General features: G+C 36.1%; 1 protein-coding gene across 1 annotated transcript; it reads right to left on the reverse strand.

Annotated features, from left to right (window-relative positions):
- Positions 1–3,670: 3,670 nt before the first annotated feature.
- On the reverse strand, positions 3,671–16,790 carry LOC104246160 (protein transport protein SEC23 C). Its single transcript, XM_009801926.2, has 13 exons — positions 16,199–16,790; positions 11,980–12,258; positions 11,155–11,328; positions 10,056–10,217; positions 9,200–9,342; positions 7,922–7,997; positions 7,672–7,847; positions 7,487–7,568; positions 6,410–6,487; positions 6,068–6,229; positions 5,712–5,975; positions 4,912–5,016; positions 3,671–4,101 (listed from the first exon to the last, which is right to left on the reverse strand). The coding sequence occupies exons 1-13, from the start codon at positions 16,646–16,648 to the stop codon at positions 3,958–3,960; spliced, it is 2,295 nt and encodes a 764-aa protein (XP_009800228.1). The 5' UTR covers positions 16,649–16,790; the 3' UTR covers positions 3,671–3,957.
- Between the last annotated feature and the right edge of the window lie 2,767 nt (positions 16,791–19,557).

The raw sequence follows: 19,557 nt of genomic DNA on the forward strand, positions 1-19,557 counted from the left end.
ATGGTTACTCAAATCAAAATTGCCATCGTCCATTCCATTTGATTTGTTGACAATCTTAAATACTGTTCAAACTTTTCATCGAAATATTCCTAGAAAAAAATTACTAACACTGATTAATCTGAATAACATCAGCAGAAATAAAAAGACTTCTCTATAAATTAGCTTACCTTCACTTTTACAAAAACCGCATCCACAATAGCAGATCGCTCCTCCTTTTTAAACTTATCGAAAACTTCTTTCATGATTGTGCTTCTTTCTTTTTCTGCATGCCTTTGAACCTCCATCGTTAACCTCTAGAATAGACACACAACAAAAATTCAAATATAGAAGAAAACTTTAGCTCAAAAACATATTGTACTTTTACAAAACAAAACCAAAAAACTTCAGATCAAAACTTATAGAACATATTGTGTCGAGTAATTCATTGTCGTCAAAGTCACTTGTAGAATGGTTATAATGACTTTTGTTACGAGATGATTCGCCAATAAAAGGAGTTCAATTCGCTTCTTTTGATCGACTCCGACTACGTGGTGATTCACCAATAACAGGAGTTCGATTCGATTCATTTGATCGACTCAGAGTACGTGTTGATTCACAAGTTGAAGGAACCACGTTAAGTACCTTTGAACGAATCCGGCTACATGGTAATTGTCTAATTAAAGGCATTGAATTCAATTCCTCTTCTGTAGGAATTATATCCAATACCCTAAAGTTGCGATATCTCTGTTTAATACAAAAAAAGTATATTATGAGAACAAAAAAACTAATACGTCAACATATTAACACAAAAACAAAAAAAAATAACTTACTTCATGACTACTGAACATATCAAAAAGTTCGGGAAATTTAGGCTCTCCCACACATACATAACGTAACATCCTAGGAACCTGAGGGGTATCAAGGTACTCATCCTCTCTTATATACTTCTCCCGAATATCTGGGAAGCGCTCATAGAACCAAGCACATACCGGATATGGAAATCCACCAAGTTTATACTCAGTTGAATGTAATTTGTTTTGCTTGTCCAATGCATGTTTCAGTGAGTAAATGAGCTTCTCATAAGCCACATTACCCCAACGATATTAGAAACCTTATCATCTTTAAGAATTGATGCATACTCATCCATCACAGATGACTCGGTCTTTTTCCCAAACAAAATAGACTCTACAACAAGAATTTCCATAAGCTTCACAGCATCGTCATCGCTCTCGCATATGTGTATGTGATTCACAGTATTCTTTGGAATTTCATTCCGAGCTATAAAATCTTGAATATCCTTCAAAGTCACACCCTTGGACTTACCAAAATAGCGCTTCAGAATATTTTTCTCTCGATTAATTGGTTTTTCAACATTATGTGCTGTGATCCGCAAACCACATATAATGTGAAAGTCTTCAAGGGTGAAGGAAACATCATGGCCAAAAATCTTGAAACTAATCGAGTCTAAAGACACAGACAATGAACCAACTTTATGCTGCATTTGAAATTCTCCATAGCCATAATGTATCAAAATGTACCATTATTAAGCTTATCCCGTTGTGTAAGAGTCAAGAAAGTTGCAATTAAATTCTTCAAATGGTGGTTCCCCTTCCAGTAACCCTTACAGTTAAACCAATCTCGAAACTCAAAATATCTTTGCCCTGGTCTTGTAGGTGGAGGAGCAGGGACATAAGGACCTGGGGGTATTATAGGTTGTCTAGGTGCTTTAGGGGCATTAGCTGCTTTGCGTACTTTAGCTGCATTAGGATCTTTAGGTGCTTTAGGTGCCATCTGTTCAAAAAAGTAAAACATACAAAAAATAACATCAGGACATTATCAAAAAAATCAGTTAAAACTTCAATCTCTAAGAAGGCTGAAGTTCGACAGTTACAAAACAAAAACTTCAGCTATAGAGCTGAAGTTCGACAGTTACAAAACAAGAACTTCAGCTTCACCAGTAACAAAAACAAAAACTTCAGCTCCTAAAGCTGAAGTTCAACAGTTACAAAACACAAAACATTCAGCAACATGCTGTAGTTTTTACAAAAAACAAAACACAAATTCAAATCCAAAAATAATGCCAAAACATGAAAAAAAACTTCAGCTCCTATCTAAGGTATCATCACTTTAATAGTATCATCTATTTAACTCTCAAAATTTTTAAAAATTTGGACGTCTAATCACTGAAGAATTTATAGAATTTTCATCAATAACATAAAAACTTGTTCAAAAAACCTAAAAACACAATCGTAAATGTAAAACTAATGCACTTATCAAACTAAACCCTAAGAAACTATTTAATCATAAATACATGACTATCAAAACCAAAACCAGAAATAAAACCCAGAAATCGTAAAATAAAACCCAGAAAGTTAATGCAATGTACTTGTGATTAAATTATAATATGGGAACAACGACGACTAGCAGTTGAAAAATCAAAACAACGATGAAAACCGTTTGATTTCAGAAAAGAACAAATCGAAAATGTGAATAACGGGAGAGAGAGACAGGACAGTAGAGGACTAGCGTATACTTGGAGAGAAAGTAGTCTTTTAATGAAGAAGGGCAAAATAGTCTTTTTAAAAGGCTTTTAACAAAAAAAAACGGGTACGGGTGCAAACAGAAAGACAAAGCGGCCACAGGTTAAAAAGGGGCGCCCAAATTGGGCGCCCCATGCAATTTTTACCGCAGAATCTGCTCTTACAATTTGAGCTAGGTAAGAGCAACAATGTAATAGCCTGTTTGTCTGGCCAAACCTTTTTCTTTAGGCCAAAAGTATTTTGGGTGCCCCATACAATTTTTACCGCAAAATCTACTCTTACAATTTGAGCTAGGTAAGAGCAATAATGTAATAGTCTGGCTGGCTGGCCAAACCTTTTTCTTTGGGCCAAAAGTATTTTTTTTTCCAAAGTTAAGTTGTTTGGTCAAGCTTTTAGAAGGAAAAATATGTTTTTGAGTAGAAGCAAAATCAGTTTTTGAGATGCAGAAAAAAATAGCTTCTTCTTAAAAGCACTTTTTTGAAAAATATTTTTGAGAAAAATACACTTATAAACACTTTTTAAAAATTGACCAAATATTAATTATTGCTCAAAAGTATTTTTCAAATTAATTAGTTAAACATAAATTACTTCTCACCAAGAGTACTTTTTTAAAAGCACTTTTGAAAATAAGCTAATTTTAGAAGCTTATCTGACCCTCCTTATTGATAGTACTGCATTAGATGAGTTAACTCCAAAACTATATTTAACTCTATTAATATATATGTATAAAGTTCAGCATCTGAAATTTTATTTCACTCTATTTTTATATATATGTATAAGGTTCAACGTTGAAACACTGAGTTATGTTGAATTTGTAAACTTATTGCTAGATCCGTGACTAAATGATTAAGGCTGAAAAGTTGGGGAAAGTGGAAACATACAAGAAACGGAAGAAATCAGAGAGATATTAAATGTTATGCAATAAACATACTTAACACCTTATGCTGCCCATTTTATTTGACACCGTTTGTCTAGACAAAAATTTAAGATATTAATTTTGATTTACGTATTATATTAGTAAAGTGGGGAAACAGTTAAGTCAGAGTTGAAAGAAGTTGTAAAAGGCAAAGCCTCGTATCAAACCCCAAATTTGATTAGCATTCAGAGTTGTATTCCATAAAATATCATAACTAGTAGAATAGCGCAAAAAATGTTAGAACCTTCTCAATATATAATTATTGAAACTGACAAATGGCAAAACTACAGGTACAGATATCTGTTTTCATCGCTGACAAATTTTCTTTCTTTGACGTCTAAAAAAACCTCACTGAGTTCATAATACATAAGCATTACAAGATTTTATAAATAACTAACACGTAAAAATGATTTCTAAAATAAATGTAAAATGCCTTTGCTGTACAATCAATCCAAATGAGAAAAGTTCACAAAATTCTCCGCTTATAACTGCTAGACTCTGAAGATGATGCAAAAAAAGACTCTAATGAACAGCCAACCGCTGCAGATGATCCAAGAAAACCTCAAAACTAACGTCATCCGTGAATATAATATCTCCACCAGGAATAGGAGGGGCATCAGAGTTGTATGTGGCAGAGGGATTCAACTTTGCAAGCATAAAACGGGCCTGTACAATATTACTAGCAATATCAGCACTAGAAAAGATTTATTGTATTATACATTTGTTTTTGCCTACATGAAAGCAGCCAATGTTATTTTATACTTCTATATACAAGTAAGAGATAACTTCATGTTCATAATCAATTTTGAAAAAGGGAACCTTTCCAGGTGTGAGCCACTTTATGGCAAAGTTTTGATGTCCCCGTTCTAGTCTCCCTACGGGCACCAGATCCTTCGCCGAAGAAGGGCGAACGCAATATTTAACTCGAAGAAAAGATACATCGCGGGTAGGTAAAATTCAGGTAAAACTCAAAGCTTCGGATGAACTCTGCTTTTTTCTAAAACAATTGTCCATGAATACTTAACAGACATCAAAAAGTTCTTGATACTTCCAAAAGGTGCTTGTTTCCAGAGCTTTTCTTCTAGAGCTGCTCCAATAAGCAATACAATCAGCTTGTTTCAACATAAGTGAAACATGAGCAGCTTTTGGGCCAGGTTTCGAAGGAACAAAACAAGTTTAGATAGACGAAAGACAACCTTCTTAAACCAGGCGGTTTATAACAAGATATTCTAAACTAAAAAACCCAATCTAAACCTTATATTCAGAACATGAATTGCAGACAAATATGCCATATCACAAACCCCTTACTGTTTAAAAATTATTTTTCAAATATGCATAAAAGAACTACAGAAACGAAAAATAACAGATCCACATCTGCTGTAAATGCTGAAATACAGGCACATGTATCAAAAAAACTAAGAATATGCTAACTCTTATATGCATAAGGAGGTCTAGATAGAGAACATAGTTAATAACCTGAGATCCATATTGATCGCAGATGACCAGACGAGGTACTGGAAATCTTTCGCGAATAATGGCCTCTGCATCTTCTCGAGGAGTTTTTAATAGTTGAGCAAATGCCTGTCAAGAGATTAAATTTAAACCGCATAAATGACGAGCAAACTCAAATCCAAATCAACAGGAGTTTTACGCATCATGACATAGACAAGAGGACCAGAATCAAAATGGACTCGAGAAATAAGATGAAGTGTAATTTATTTAAAGCAAGCCACGAAGCAAAGTTTAGGTCGCAAAACACAAGGATGTTGAGGGCACCTTTTCCACATATCATTGGTCAATACTTCATTTTGATTTTTGTATCAAACAAAAGAAACAAAAAGTAAAAGCTGGTTTATCGACTTTCCAATATTCGAGTCCTTAGCATGACTATCATGAGTCTGATGGTGAAAATAAGACTAGATCGAACACATGTGCAACCAGTGTTGCATCTATGCAATCATGGTGACTCTTTGAAGAGTCTGCATTTGATGGAATAGAGCAGTAATTGTTTCCTTGGAAGATCTGGATCCCTGAATCAGCTGAAATTTGAAACCGCTATTTACACACAAGTGTGTGCGTGTGTGAATAGGCAAGTCTGTGAGTGCACATATGTTACAACAAGCAATACTATATATCATGCTCAAACTAGCAAAGAAAAGAAAGTTGGCCATGGGATTAAATTACTTGACGTAATAAAATTACAGAAATCCTTGAATTAGCAATCGATAAAAGCTCCAAATCTTTAATATTTTGGTTCAGATTGCAAAGAAGGCTACCTGATGTTCAGGCTGTTCGTGATATCCAGCTTTTCTCCATTGAGCAATAGTTGATCCATGAAACACGACAATGGTAAAAAACGAATCTAAAAGAAGGATTCTATCAGCAGCAATTGCCGCCACATCAAGGAGGACTGGTTCTGGACCAGATTGAAAAGAATAAGATATCAAAGAGGGCTGGATCATCACAACTGAGTTAGCTACATTTTCCCGATTCAGGATCATTCTAAAGTATGCCGTCTCATCTGGACTGTTGCCAAAGACCTGAGATGATGCTTACGAACTGAGCATGATGGTAGAAGCAGAAATGTAAGAAAGTAATATGCTTGATGTTTACAATCAAGATGAATATATACCTGGACAAACTGAGACCGACGCAAGTGAAACATAAACTGGGGAAATATTGAAAAACGAGGAGATAGAGTAAAGGAGGATGGACTGTCTTTTTGGTAGTCACCAAATCGCGAACATATGTGTATCAATGACTTATCCAGCCATCTGATGGGATCAAAATCGGCCTGCAGAAGAAAGTGGAAGCGGGTTTCAAAAAGGTAAAGAAACAACAGCGAAAGATAACTAGAAGTAAAGCAAAACCGGGTCCATGTCATAGTAAAGAAAGCAAAAAATTTGGACAGAAAACAAAGAATACAACAAGATATAAGGTTAAATCATCTGTATTAAGACCAAGAGGATGATACCTCGGTTTCCATTTTGAAAGAAACTTGCCGTGACATTACCACAGCAGCTGCTTCTTGATCAAATCCAGCAATGAGGTCCTATAAAATATAGAAGACAAACTTTTTACTGAAACTGCAAGACAGATAAGCATAAGATGTAATTGCATCCTGTTTTCTTTAGCTCCAAAGTGACCATGAAAAAAATATATCAGGACTTCAATTTAAGTGGCATAATTGTCACTGAGCAGATAACTATGTAACTTCCGAATTTAGTCCCCTCAGTCCATTTCCTTTTCTTGGTATCTGAGGCACATCTATTGACAATAGGAACTTAATCTTCGTAAAACTAGTCAATAAATGTGCATTAGATACCCTTTTTAGTCCCCTCAGTCCCTTTGTACTTCTTATAGTATCTAATACAAAATTACGCTATGGATTATCTAAGCACAAGCCTAGCATGCACTGCAAATAGCGTCAAGATGACTCCCCAGACTATCAATCTGCAAAGGTACCACACTCTGTACCACAAGAATAGCGAATGGAAGAGGCCAAAGGGTGATGCATCGCCTTTGCAGGCCTAGCTCACCTATACCTACTTTTAAATGATAACCAAGTCGTTATGAATCAAAAAGTTATTGAACTTATTTATGTGATTATACTCCCAAAGAGAAGATTAGAGTACTTCCTGTTCTTGTCGGAGTACCACAAGAATAGTAAATGGAAGAGGCCAAAGAATGGTGAATCGCCTTTGCAGGCCTAGCTCAACTATACCTACTTTAACTGATAATCAAGTCATTATAAACCAAAAAGTTATTGAACTTAATTATGTGATTATATTCCCAGAGAGGAGATTTGAGTACTTCCTGTCTTTGTTAGGCAGAAAGGAGCTCGGATTATCATAATCTGATGAGTAAACTATCTTTCTCATTTATCTTCTAATCTATCTAAACTACCCTGGTATCCTCAGATTCATGATTTAACTACTGAATTCATCAGATATTTACTTCTGGTTAGATGGCAAAAGAATAAAAGGATAAAAGAAAGGCCAAAAAAAAACATAATCAGAAACAAACAGCATAAGGAGCACCAACTCCTTGCCTGTACACTTCCAGGTCCAGCAACCCATCTTCTAGAAAGAGTAGTAACCCGAAGTCTCATTTGTCCGCTAGGGTGCTGATAACTGGAGAAGAATATCGTTGACAAGTCAGGAAATGGTTGATCATAGCCAAACAAACCGGTCTGTAGTCAGTGCTTCTCAAGAAATAATAAGTTTAAGTTCATACTATGTCAAAAACTGGAAATAGAACTGTGGGTTTGCAGATTGAGCAATTGCATCTGGGTTCTCCTTCTTGGCGACTTCAAATATTAAACATAACGATGTAGTTTTATCAAGACCGCACATCTTCCAAGCTGTTGTATTTCCCTGACCTACGACAACTTCAGAGCACAAAGGACCTTTCTGTAAAAGACACCAATTAGTAAGTATTTAAAGAAGCTTCAGAGAAAGTAAGCACTTATATTAGTAAAAGATACCTTTTCAAGTGATGCACAAGGGCCGATAACTCCCTGAACTTTTACATCTTTTGAGCAATTTACCTCAAAAATACCGCTGCATACAAGCAAACATACTACCTAAGTTGTAAGACGGAATAAGAACTTGGTAGCATATAAATGCTAGCAAATGAAAACAATTCAGACTATTCATCAGTATAACTTTTATGCAGAGATACATATAATGTGTTAACATTGACGCAAAAAAACATAAAAAAGTTCCAGTCAATCGTCTCAAAATGGTTTGTGAGCAAAATAGACTTCTGGTATAGATAGTTGAATATATCAGGCCAAGCAAGTCTGCTTCGAAGCTGATCTAAAGCACTAAATTACCCATCAGTTAGGCACAAACCAAGCTATATCTCCGGTTCCTTCTGTAAGAGAAGTTTACTAGTCAATCTTCAAGAAGTTGTCTAATAATTGTTTCATGCTGCAAGCCCATCCCATGTCTCCTTTTTTTTTGATAAGGTAAATTGTATTAATCAAAAGGAAGAAAACTCCCGTATACAAGAAGTATACCAAAAAGTAGAGAATTTACATCAAAACATAAATGACGCCCAATCTTCTATACAAGTAGGGGCCATATGAGTGCACCAAAAAGCGATCAAAGATAAAGACTATTCTTAAGATGTGAAAAAGGAGACTCAATCCCCTCACATGTCTACTAAGAATCCTTACCCACAATATGAGAGCTGAAAAACTGAAACTCCAAAACCACAAGCAGATTGCAGAATCATACATACTAATATATATTCTTAGAGAGGGAACAACTTCCTAAGATATTTAAGTTTCTTATGAAGTAGAGCTTCTTCTTTTTTTAAATGAGTGAAGTAAAGCTTATTAATGAATTTACAAAGCTGGAAGTGCAACGGAAAGTCATTAAATTGAGGTCATAAAGATTGATTGGAACCGGAGCAAGATTCTTAAAGGAATTGGCAAAGAATCAAGTCAATATACTGGATCCGTGCACATTGTCAAAGTGGAAAAAGCAAAACTAAAACATGTTAACAGGTTTAGTGCCATCATAATTTTCAGAAAGAATATGAGGTATATGGATAACTTGGCAGTGACAGCATCATAATGAGATGTCATTGGAGGTTTAGAAGTAGAACAAAGAATAACAAAGAGACATAATCCAAAACTAGACCAGAAATTAGTGGTTCTCAAGTACTAGCTTTCATCTGGATATTTCTCTTCTTTTTTTTTGGAAGGGGTAGGGCTAGGGGATGACAAACCAAAGAATGTTCAATTAAACCTTACTTTGATGACAGTCCAAGATCATTGCCACCTGACTGAAAAACTTGTTTCAGAGAATCCTTGAAAACGCTATGGCCAAAACTTTCTGCCAATACAACAAGTCCTCCGGTTTTCTCATTTGCAACTTTGAGTTCAGCAAGACCAACCTAGCATGCAACAGATGCCATGTAAGTAAAAGAGAACAGTCGTAAAAAAATAGCTCGCCTCTCAAGGAATAGCTTGCCTCTCAGCCATAAAAGAATTAGTTCAATCCTTCAAGATGTAGAGCTTGCCTCTCAAGGAAATCTAGCAGTAGATTATGGGGACACAGAAGGACAAGCAGGATTATGACAGATCATATTTACACCAATAAAACTCTCTTTTTATTTGAGCAATCTCAGACTACCTTCATCTTCAGAAAGCAGAATGCAAAGCCGTTCAGTATTGATTTGCTAGATTTATCATCAGATAAACCTTGTTTAGTCTTCGCAATGTCTAAAGAATGAAATAATGGGGCCTCTGACTTAAAGTCAACTACAAAATTTAGCTCATGAAGGATCATGTGCATCACGCCATGATGTTTTAAGCAATTAAATACATGTATGATTAGAGTTGTAATCCCTCACTTATCAATTTGTTGTACTTTCATGCATGAATGAATGAACATGTTTCCTTCTTCCCTGTGGGTTTATATATGAGCATGGTCATATAAACACCAAACCTCTATAAAAGAAAATCCAACAGGTATGAAAAGGTGAAACTTAAGCACTTAAAGCTAGAAGTGTCTTTCGATCATCTATTTTATAATCTAGGAACTGATTAAATAAGTGAAAAATATCTATATCAACCGTCCTTCTGGTGAATAGCATTTGATTTTTACCTGTTCAAGTGCACAAGCAAAAACATCCAGTACATGCCCTTGATGCACAAGTTGCTTTGAAAGTCCCTCGTAAAACTTCACAGCCTTATGATATAAGGGTGCAGAATCTTTGTCCAGATCCTTGTGAGACCTTATGGGCTCAGACAGAATCTTCGACACAATCTACAATTATTCAATGTTAAGACAAATCAATCACAAGATTTTTGTAATAAAATAAAAGACATATCGCTCACAAGTATGTAATAATAGATGCTGAGTGCTGCAATTGACAATGAAAATGTTCAAGGACAGGAAAAACATGCACACTTTACAGAATTTTTTTGAAATAGACGTGCTTAATATTTTTGTTGGCTCTTTGTCGTTGTTTTTATAAGGTAATTTTATTGAGTAAAAGCAGCATCAAGAGAGTGCTGAAAGTTGCATCCAAAAATACAACCTAAACAGGTTCCTCACAGGTTGTGCAGTAAGTTGATGAAATCTAACATGGCTTCATAATCATTTACAACAGCCATGTTGTTCCAAAAGTAAAGTAAAAACATACAATTTAACTTAAGACTAAGTGTAGAAACCTCGTTGTTTTAAAAAATTCTGGAGTTTCTTTCTCTTCAGATGATCCACCAGATTGCTGGCTCTTCGTTGTTACTTTAAGCCTTTTCATAAAGAAGTTGAAAACCTCTCAGTGACAAGTTGGCAAACTCAAATCCAGGCGATAATAATCATTCTGACAGTGAGGCATAACAGAAAAGTGAAAAAATATGTCTTTTAGCTATTTTGTGTATTAGGACTCCTCTTGAAATATGTTTTTCCTGTTCTCTTCTTTGCTGCTTTTTCTAATTCTCTGGTTAGCGATGACTTTTTTCTTCTACTCATTATATTTCTCTGCTTCTTTTTGTTGGCTCTTCGTTGTTCTTCTACACTCCTTTTTTTCTTTTTGGCGATAGTTCCGTTCGTTTTCTTCTATCACTAAGAAGTACCACATCCATCCACTCCCCCCAAAAGAAAAAGAAAAAAGGAAAAAGTCATTATTTTTTATCTTATTATAGTCTCAAATGAAAAGTCATCTAAGATACTTAATAACTCAACAAAGGGTATGACTTACAGCACCTGGCCCTTCTGTTGAGGGCCCACCTAAGAATGCCATAATTCTGGCCCCAGAACCTGGAACACATATACCCAACAAATGAGCAGCTACACTCAATGCTGTACCAGTGCACCGTGCCGCTCGTTGATCTGCTGGCACGGGCCAAGGATCTCTTTGAAGCTCCTCCAATATCTGAAAAAGAGAATTTCAGATTAAAAGGAAGTCAGATACAAATGGAGTAACATAACTAGCACTACAATCTAATGACTTGTCAATGCCATTCTATTAGACTTTTCGCACTTTCGCGAGAAAAAACTCGAACTTGTCACTTTTGTGATTAGAGTAAATTACTATTAAGTTGAGAAGAATGTTAAATAAACACCACGCCATTATTTATATACATTTCAGTTAGTATAAAGGTGGAAATGGAATAATATTGCACTTTTTATGGCACAGAATAATAGATGAAATATCTCATCTTAAAAGAACAGATATTGAGTTTGGAAGGCACTGGAGGAAGTATATTTCAGAACATAATACATTTGCAAACCCAAACAAATTTAAGGACAGAAAGGGACAATCGAATAGAAACCAAGACGAATGCATTCAGCCATATTCACTTTTTTTGGGTTTGTTGTTTGGGGGGGGGGGGAATAAGTGGCATTCAAACACATTCATTTCCGCTAATAAATGCAATATATATTGTGACAAAGAAATATTCGACAGGACCTACAAGTGCATTCCCTTTTTTTTCCGTTTACACGTTGAGTCATGAGTTCTGACAAACGGGCAGCATATCTATAACAGTATTTACATACAAAAAAGACACGATTGAAACCATACCGAATTGAGTGTAAACTCGCATTCAGATGCAGGCAACAAAAACCTAGAAATACTCTCTTGAGAAAGTCCATCTCTAACCCCTGCAATGACACCAGTGGTTGGTTTAGGCTTATTTGCAAAGAAGCCCATTTGCTCCAACACTTGATCTTTAGAAACTTCCTTTGATCCCTTGAACACATAAACCTTTGGAATCTGCCCAAACCCCAGCTCATGAACATGCACGTAGGTCCCGAATGTGATTAGGCCAATTAAACAATTCTCAGGCAATGTGCCCAGTACCTGCTATCAACAAAAGTAATCATGTCAGCGAAAAAATTATTACAAGGAGAACGTATATAGGATCTTCATTTGTCACTTCACAAAAAGTAGAAATCGGAAAAATCATTAATTCACAACCAAACATGCTTGTGGCATTGTGAAGGAATCCAGTGGAAACTTTTGTCTATATGAGATACTTCACATTCCAACTTGAACCCAACCTTTAATTGGTACCAAGAAAAGAAAGAAGGAACCAAACTGGGGATTAAGGACCAGGACAAATGTCCTTATTCAAAAAAAAAAAAAAGAAGGGCCAGGCACATATGTCACCTAAAAATAGAAGGCTTCAGTTTGTGGAAGGAGAAGACACTGCCATTCACTACCTGACCATGTTCGCTAGAGCATATCATTGATGTACTTGAACAAACCTTAACCGAAAGAAGAACTGTTTATTAAGTTATAATATAAAGAACTGAATAAATAAATATGGTAACCCATAAACATTTTAAAATGTCTCACCGAGGCCCCTAAAGTAGTTTTGGACTCAAGTGCCCCCATTAAACTATGAAGAAACAGTTTTCCCCAAGCCCTCAGCGCAATTTCTTTAAGCCTATTACGAAGAGGACAAGAGCATAATTTTTGTAACTTCACAGCAAAACTTAAGATTGGTCTGGGTACAAAGTATCATTTTTTTCAAGCTTATTCCTATAGTTAAGTAACATAAACTTCATCTCAATTCTACCTCATCAACATATTCCACCAAGTCATCCCCAAATTTTTCATTTAGTACGGGATAATGTTCATAAGTGTTATTGTTTTTTAAAATCAACTGTCAAATATGGCCAATGATCGCATTTTTGGAAATGATGAGATTAAAATTCCAAACTTGCCTATTAAACGTGAATCCAACAACTGTAAAATCAAAAGACAAGATTATCACCTCAAAACTTATAGTATATTGCAAGTCATCCGAAGTTTATGCTGTCAAAAGATCTATAAATGAAGGCTTATATGAAGATATTTTGGAGTCTGCAATGAGACAAGGCCCCAAAATCTGCTCTTGAGCGGTGTAAAAGCAAAGAGTTTGGGAGAACAATTGTGTTAAAAAGTTGAATTCTACACATCAAACATATATTAGGTAAAGTAAAATTAAAAAGTGGAACATCAGAAACATTGTCTACAATTTAGTCCTAACTACACTTTTTGAAGTGATTTTTAAATGATAAATATACTTGATATTTACATTTAATACTCATCCCTCAAGCAGGAGTATATATGTCATGTAGGACTTGTGAGGTTGTCTACACTTTAGTCCTAACTATACTTTTTGAAATGATCTTTTTTAGATGATAAATATACTTGATAATTACATTTAATACTCATCCCTCAAGCAGGAGTATATATGTCATGTAGGACTCGTGAGAGTTGAAAATATCTGGCAATTGATCATTTGAACTAACAAATGCTATCACAATATCCCAGGATTGCAATTTTTTCTCGAACAAAGTGACAAGCAACTTCGATGTTTAGTCCTGTCACTTGATCATTTCAACTAACAAGCTATCACAACATCCCAAGACAGCAATTCTTTTCTGGACGTAGTGACGATCTACTTCACTGTGTTTAATACTCTCATGAAAAATTGGATTTGATCACATTGCGTAAAGCTGTCAGGTTATCACAATACAACTGCATAGGATGAGATTGTTCTACTCCTAAGTCATCAAATAACTGCTTCAACCAAAATTATTTGCAAGTAGCTAAGGCAGTGGCACTGTACTCTGCTCCAACACTTAATCGAGCAACCACATTTTATTTTTTAATTACTACTTCAAGAAATCACATTTCCTCCAAACAATACATAATAACCTATCATGTACATGTATCTAAGGTAGCACCGACACAATCAGCATCAATATTTCCAACTATTCAGTATGACCTCTATCCTGATATGTAAGCCTCTCCTTGGGGAATAACCTCTCCCAGCGCACTCTCAAGATACTTCAGAAATTGAATTACCGCATCCCAAAGAGGTCTTAGTTAGAGAATTTAGAATCTGACTTACAACACTCGGAGGAAAAGAAGAAGTATCGAATTGGGCTAACTGTAAGCTAAATTCAATTTGTCAACCAAAAGACGATATCTCCCGGCATCTGAAAAGGCTTCGCCTCTCCGAGTACCAATTTGACTTTAGGATCCATCGACGTGTCCACAACTGACACTCAAAAATTCAATTTTTTCTAGAATGTTTAACACATACTTTCGCTGTGATGTGCAAATACCTCATTCACGCTGAGCAACCAAAATGCCAAGAAAGTACCTCAAGCACTCCAAGTCTTTGGCCCTTCAATTGGCCATTACCAACTACATTATCATCAGTGATGACTATAATATCAACATATACAACCAGAATGATACATTTTCCATCAAAGAACTTGTAGAATAATGAATATTCTGATTGACTCCTTATGAGACCAAAGCTAAGAACTTTTCTATCAAAGAGATTTAGAAGATTGTTTGAGGCTATAAAAGGAGCTTTTAAGTTTACATATTGTACAAACGTACTCCCTCGAGCAACAAACTCGGGTGATTGCACCATGTAACATCCTCTTTCAAGTCACTATGCAAAGGCATTCGTGATGTCCAATTGATGAAGCTGCCAGTGGTAATAACAGCTAGACAGATCACAGATGAACTTAGACAACCTTAGCTATAGGAGAAAGAGTGTCCTTGTAATGCAAACAAGGAACCTCTGTACAGCTCTAAGCAACAAGACGAGCTATCTCAACTATACCATCAGGAGCCGCTTTCATTGTATTTGTTTATATCCAACGACACCCCGCGGTAATCTAGCTCAGAGGCAAAGGTACAAGCTCACATATATCTGTAGCATGTAGCACTGACATCTCATCTAACAGTGTCACTCGCCAGCCAGTACGTGACAGTGCTATGGTAACAGAACTACGAGAAGAAGGAGAGGAAGGCAATATAGTGCGCAGATAAACAAGTGGTATGAGGTCACACAGGATGAGTTACATCATTCATGGTTTGGCATCATCTGCCCTACATCCAATTTGGTTGCCCTTTGTCCTATTACTGTTTGATCGATCCAAAAAACATGTATACTCATCCTATTTTACCCCTCCACCCATGCTATTACCAAGCCTAGTGCGGGTGGAGCACCTTATCTCCGCCATTACTATGATAATGAAGCCGAGCCGATAAGATCGGCAGGCGAAGGAAAGCACGAAACGCTAAGCCACTACCACAGTAGATATACTTCGGACATGCATAAGATGCATTATACACCAAACAGCTTTTTCTTTTTGTCAATTATGTGGACATACTCATTAGCCAGTTAACATTTAATTAATATGTATACATCTATATTATTTATACACTACTATAGTTTGATTGATAGCTAATTATCAATAAATAGATGTAATCTGGTATCCTCACAGTCACCATATGTGACCGCTCAAAAGTCAAAATTCCCACTTATCAATATAGGCAGTAAATAAGTTATTTTCCAGAAAACATGCCTACACAAGAGGTGCTCTTAACAAACACACAAGAGGTTCCAGAAAAGACATTTGAAGTTCACCAAAAAACAACCTCAACTACCACTATTACTACAATTCAATTCTAAACTAGTTGAATTGGTTGAATCCTCAATACAATAGTATGATTCTTTAACAACAGATATTCTCTACATTTCTGGTGACATACGAATCTCTAAACAAGCTAAAATGATTTAATGTAACTGTATCAACACAACTGAGCCTTAATCCCGGCTAACTGGTACTGCCACATTCACTACTAGTTCCATGCAATAAGACTAGTATCAGTACCCCCATCAAAACTGTAACAATGCACCAAACAGTAAAAAATCGAAAAATGAGAGATCTTTCAGTATTAAACTCAACAGTTCTCAAAGACTAAGAAAGGAAAAGCACATAACCTGTAGCAAAGATGATTTCAAGTAACCAATCTCCTCTTCAATAACACAAGTATCGATCACGAAAAGGAAAACCGGATTTGTCATGGCGGCCTTTTCAGTAGAACTCTCGTACTCAATCGTAGTGTATTGCGGGAACAACTCCGCCGGCATATTAGTTTCCGATATGGACTGATAATTCTGAGGGAAGTGATTGCGCTGAAGGCAAAAACAGCAGATCCAGATCTTAGTAGACGAGAAATCAACGATGGAGAAAGGATTGAGCACCGATCGGCAATTGCGGCAACGGAGTGGAGCGTAAGGAAGAGTAGGAGTGTTAGGGAAAGGTTTTAACGGCGTGTATATGGCGGAAACGGGGATTACGCATTGCGCGGCCTCCGATTTGCTTCCCGGCAATACGTTCCACGGCATCCTTACGGCGTCTTGTGTTTCTAATTCTAAGAACTCCGTCATTGTTGCGGCGGCGGAAAGCAGCGGTTGATCGGATCTCCGGGGAAGTGGTGGCACCGGCCAGCTAAAGGAAACGAGATTCTCAAGTGTTGGGGCTTTAGTGATTGTAACGTTTAAAGTCTGTAGTTCTCTATTAAGGCGTTGTTTGTTAAAATAAATTAAATGAATACTCCTATGTCATACGGGAGTAGTACATATGTTCTTTGTGTTTATGAGTCAACTATGTTTAACTCTGATAAACGATAACTATTTCTATAAAATACATTTATAAAGTTGATATTTAGCAAATTAACTTATTTGTAATTTCCTAATGTATAAATACCAATTCACCAGAAAAAGATCTATGGAGTAATTTTTTTTAGTTTATTGTTTTCAAAGCCCAAGTATGTACTCGGGGTCTTATTTACTGATGTATAAAATTAATCTAATTGACTCCATAAAACGGTGAAGAACACTTAAGCATTTGTGTTTATGATTCTGATTTAATTTTTTCAATAAGTAAGAAAAATAGTTTAAATCAAATGCTTGAAGTATTCATACTACAGGACAAAACAAATTTCAGCATCTTTAGATTGAAGTTTTGGAAAATAAACTAAATAACTTCAGCATATTCTCTCTGAAGTTTGGAAAAAAAATCATTATAAAAATTGTAGACTGCTGGCCAAAAACTTCAGCATATTTTGTGTGAAGTTTTAGGAAATAAACAAAAAAATATCTCATAAATAAATCTGACTCTTAGAAGATATAGTTACAACCTTATATATGCCTATTAACGGGAAATGTTTGCAAAAAAAACTACAACCTATAAAGTGTGACTATCAAAAGCTAAAAACTTCAGATAAAAAAAGTTCAACTTTCTAACTTATATATGCTAACTTTATGTCACGACCCAAATTTCACTAGTCGTGATGAAATCTAACACAACCCGCTAGGTAAGTCAACTAATAACTATCCAATTTCAATATATTAATAAGACAATTAGACAAAAGAATTACCTGAATCTTATACAATTCCAAAGACTGGTAGTACAAATCATGAGTTTCTAAGAATAGAGTTTACAAAGCTGATATGAAGTAAATACATCTTCTGTTTGAAAAGTATATAAAGAGAGTTTTATAATCTAAGGCTACCATGAACAAGAGGCAACTACAACAGGGATGCAGGTACACCTTCGAATCCAGCTCCCGCAATGCACAACAACATCGGCATCTGAAATCTATACGCAATGTGCAGGAAGTGTAGTGTGAGTACAATCGACCCCGTGTACTCAATAAGTAACAAATCTAACCTTAGGTTGAAAGCAGTCGAGCTGGAACATAGGTCGCGTCCAACACCAATAACCAATAGCAGTTCATAATAGTGTAAAGCAAGTAAATAAAGAAGTAACTCAGAGATCAGCCTTTTTATAGTTTTCCAAAATAGTTCCGCTTTTCAAGTATATCAGTAAAAATCCAAATCCTTTACCGAAATCGTCAAAAAATATGAGTAAGTTTGAAAATTGTAACTTTTTCCCAAAAACTTTTCATCAGGTAAATGTTTCATTTTCAGATAGCATGAGGAAAGTACATCTCTATGCCTACATGTCAAAATATAAGTAAAAATCATGAATGTCACCAAAATTGGGCATCAAAAGGAAAACACATCTCTATGCATGTATCTCAATTACGTATGTCAAATGCAATGCCTCTCAGTGATGAACTCATGTACTAACACTCTCAGGGTACTCAACATCATTGTCTCGCATTATCTCTTACTGTGCTCAATACTCAACACACTCAATCACTCAGCACTGTACAGTACTCGTTGCGGTGTGCATCTAATCCATATATACATATACATATATATATACATATACATATACATATACATATACATATACATATATATATGTAGTCGACTGTGTTCACTGGGGGTGTGCAGACTCCGGAGGGGCTCCTTCAGCCCAAGCTTTATAATTTGCCCGGACAATTCGCGTGCTGCACGGACAACTCACGTGCTATAGTATCAATATTAGAATTCGCACAGACAACTCACATGTTATAGTACCAATATCAGAATCCGCACAGACAACTCACGTGATATAGTATCAATATTAGAATTCGCACGGACAACTCACGTGCTATAGTATTAATAACCTCACAATTAGGCCCTCGAGCTCACTCGATCATCAAGCTCTCCAGTCTCACTCATAGGCTCACAATGTCATGAAGCTAGCCCGACAATAATGATATGATGAATCAATAAATAACAACTGAGAGTGAGATATGATATGAATGCATGAACATGACTGGGTACGGAATAGCAATGAAATCAGCAAAATGACAGCAAGAAACGACCACTATGGGTCCCAACAGTATCGGCATAAAGCCTAAACATGATATCTAGCATGATTGACAGCTCAACTACTTTTTCACATGGTGAAAATACGGATATCAACAAAGTAAGGCCACTATACTGTACCATGCAAACAATGGAGTCACAATTTATAGGGTGCACGCCCACACGCCTGTCACCTAGCATGTGCGTCACGTCAATACCAATCACACAACACGTAATTCAGGGTTTTATACCCTCAGCACTAAGTTTAGAAGAGTTACTTATCCTAAACAAGCCAATTCCAATACCAAGCAAGCCAAGCGATGCTCCAAAAATTCCATCACACGCGTAGCGACCTTGGAACGGCTCAAAACTAGCCAAAAACAACTCAAATACATCAGATAAAGCCCAAGGAATCAACTACAATTGATAAAGATCGAATCCTAAATCAAATCCCAAATTCGGACAAAAATCACACCCGAGCCCGCACCTCGGAACCCGACAAAACTCACAAAATCCGATAATCCATTCAATTACGAGTCCAACCATACTAGTTTCACTCAAATCCGACTCCAAATCAATGTTCAAAACTCAAA

The sequence above is a fragment of the Nicotiana sylvestris genome, chromosome 1, assembly GCF_000393655.2.
Source record: "Nicotiana sylvestris chromosome 1, ASM39365v2, whole genome shotgun sequence".
Lineage (NCBI taxonomy): Eukaryota > Viridiplantae > Streptophyta > Magnoliopsida > Solanales > Solanaceae > Nicotiana > Nicotiana sylvestris.

What these genes read in the sequence shown, in the direction of transcription:
- LOC104246160 (XM_009801926.2), bottom strand. Translation starts at nt 16,648, where the DNA reads ATGACGGAGTTCTTAGAATTAGAAACACAAGACGCCGTAAGGATGCCG. An exon ending in TTGCTTGTGCACTTGAACAG is followed by an intron (nt 9,343 to 10,055) that starts GTAAAAATCAAA and finishes GTTGCATGCTAG; the next exon opens with GTTGGTCTTGCTGAACTCAA. An exon ending in ACGAACAGCCTGAACATCAG is followed by an intron (nt 5,017 to 5,711) that starts GTAGCCTTCTTT and finishes ATCTCTTGACAG; the next exon opens with GCATTTGCTCAACTATTAAA.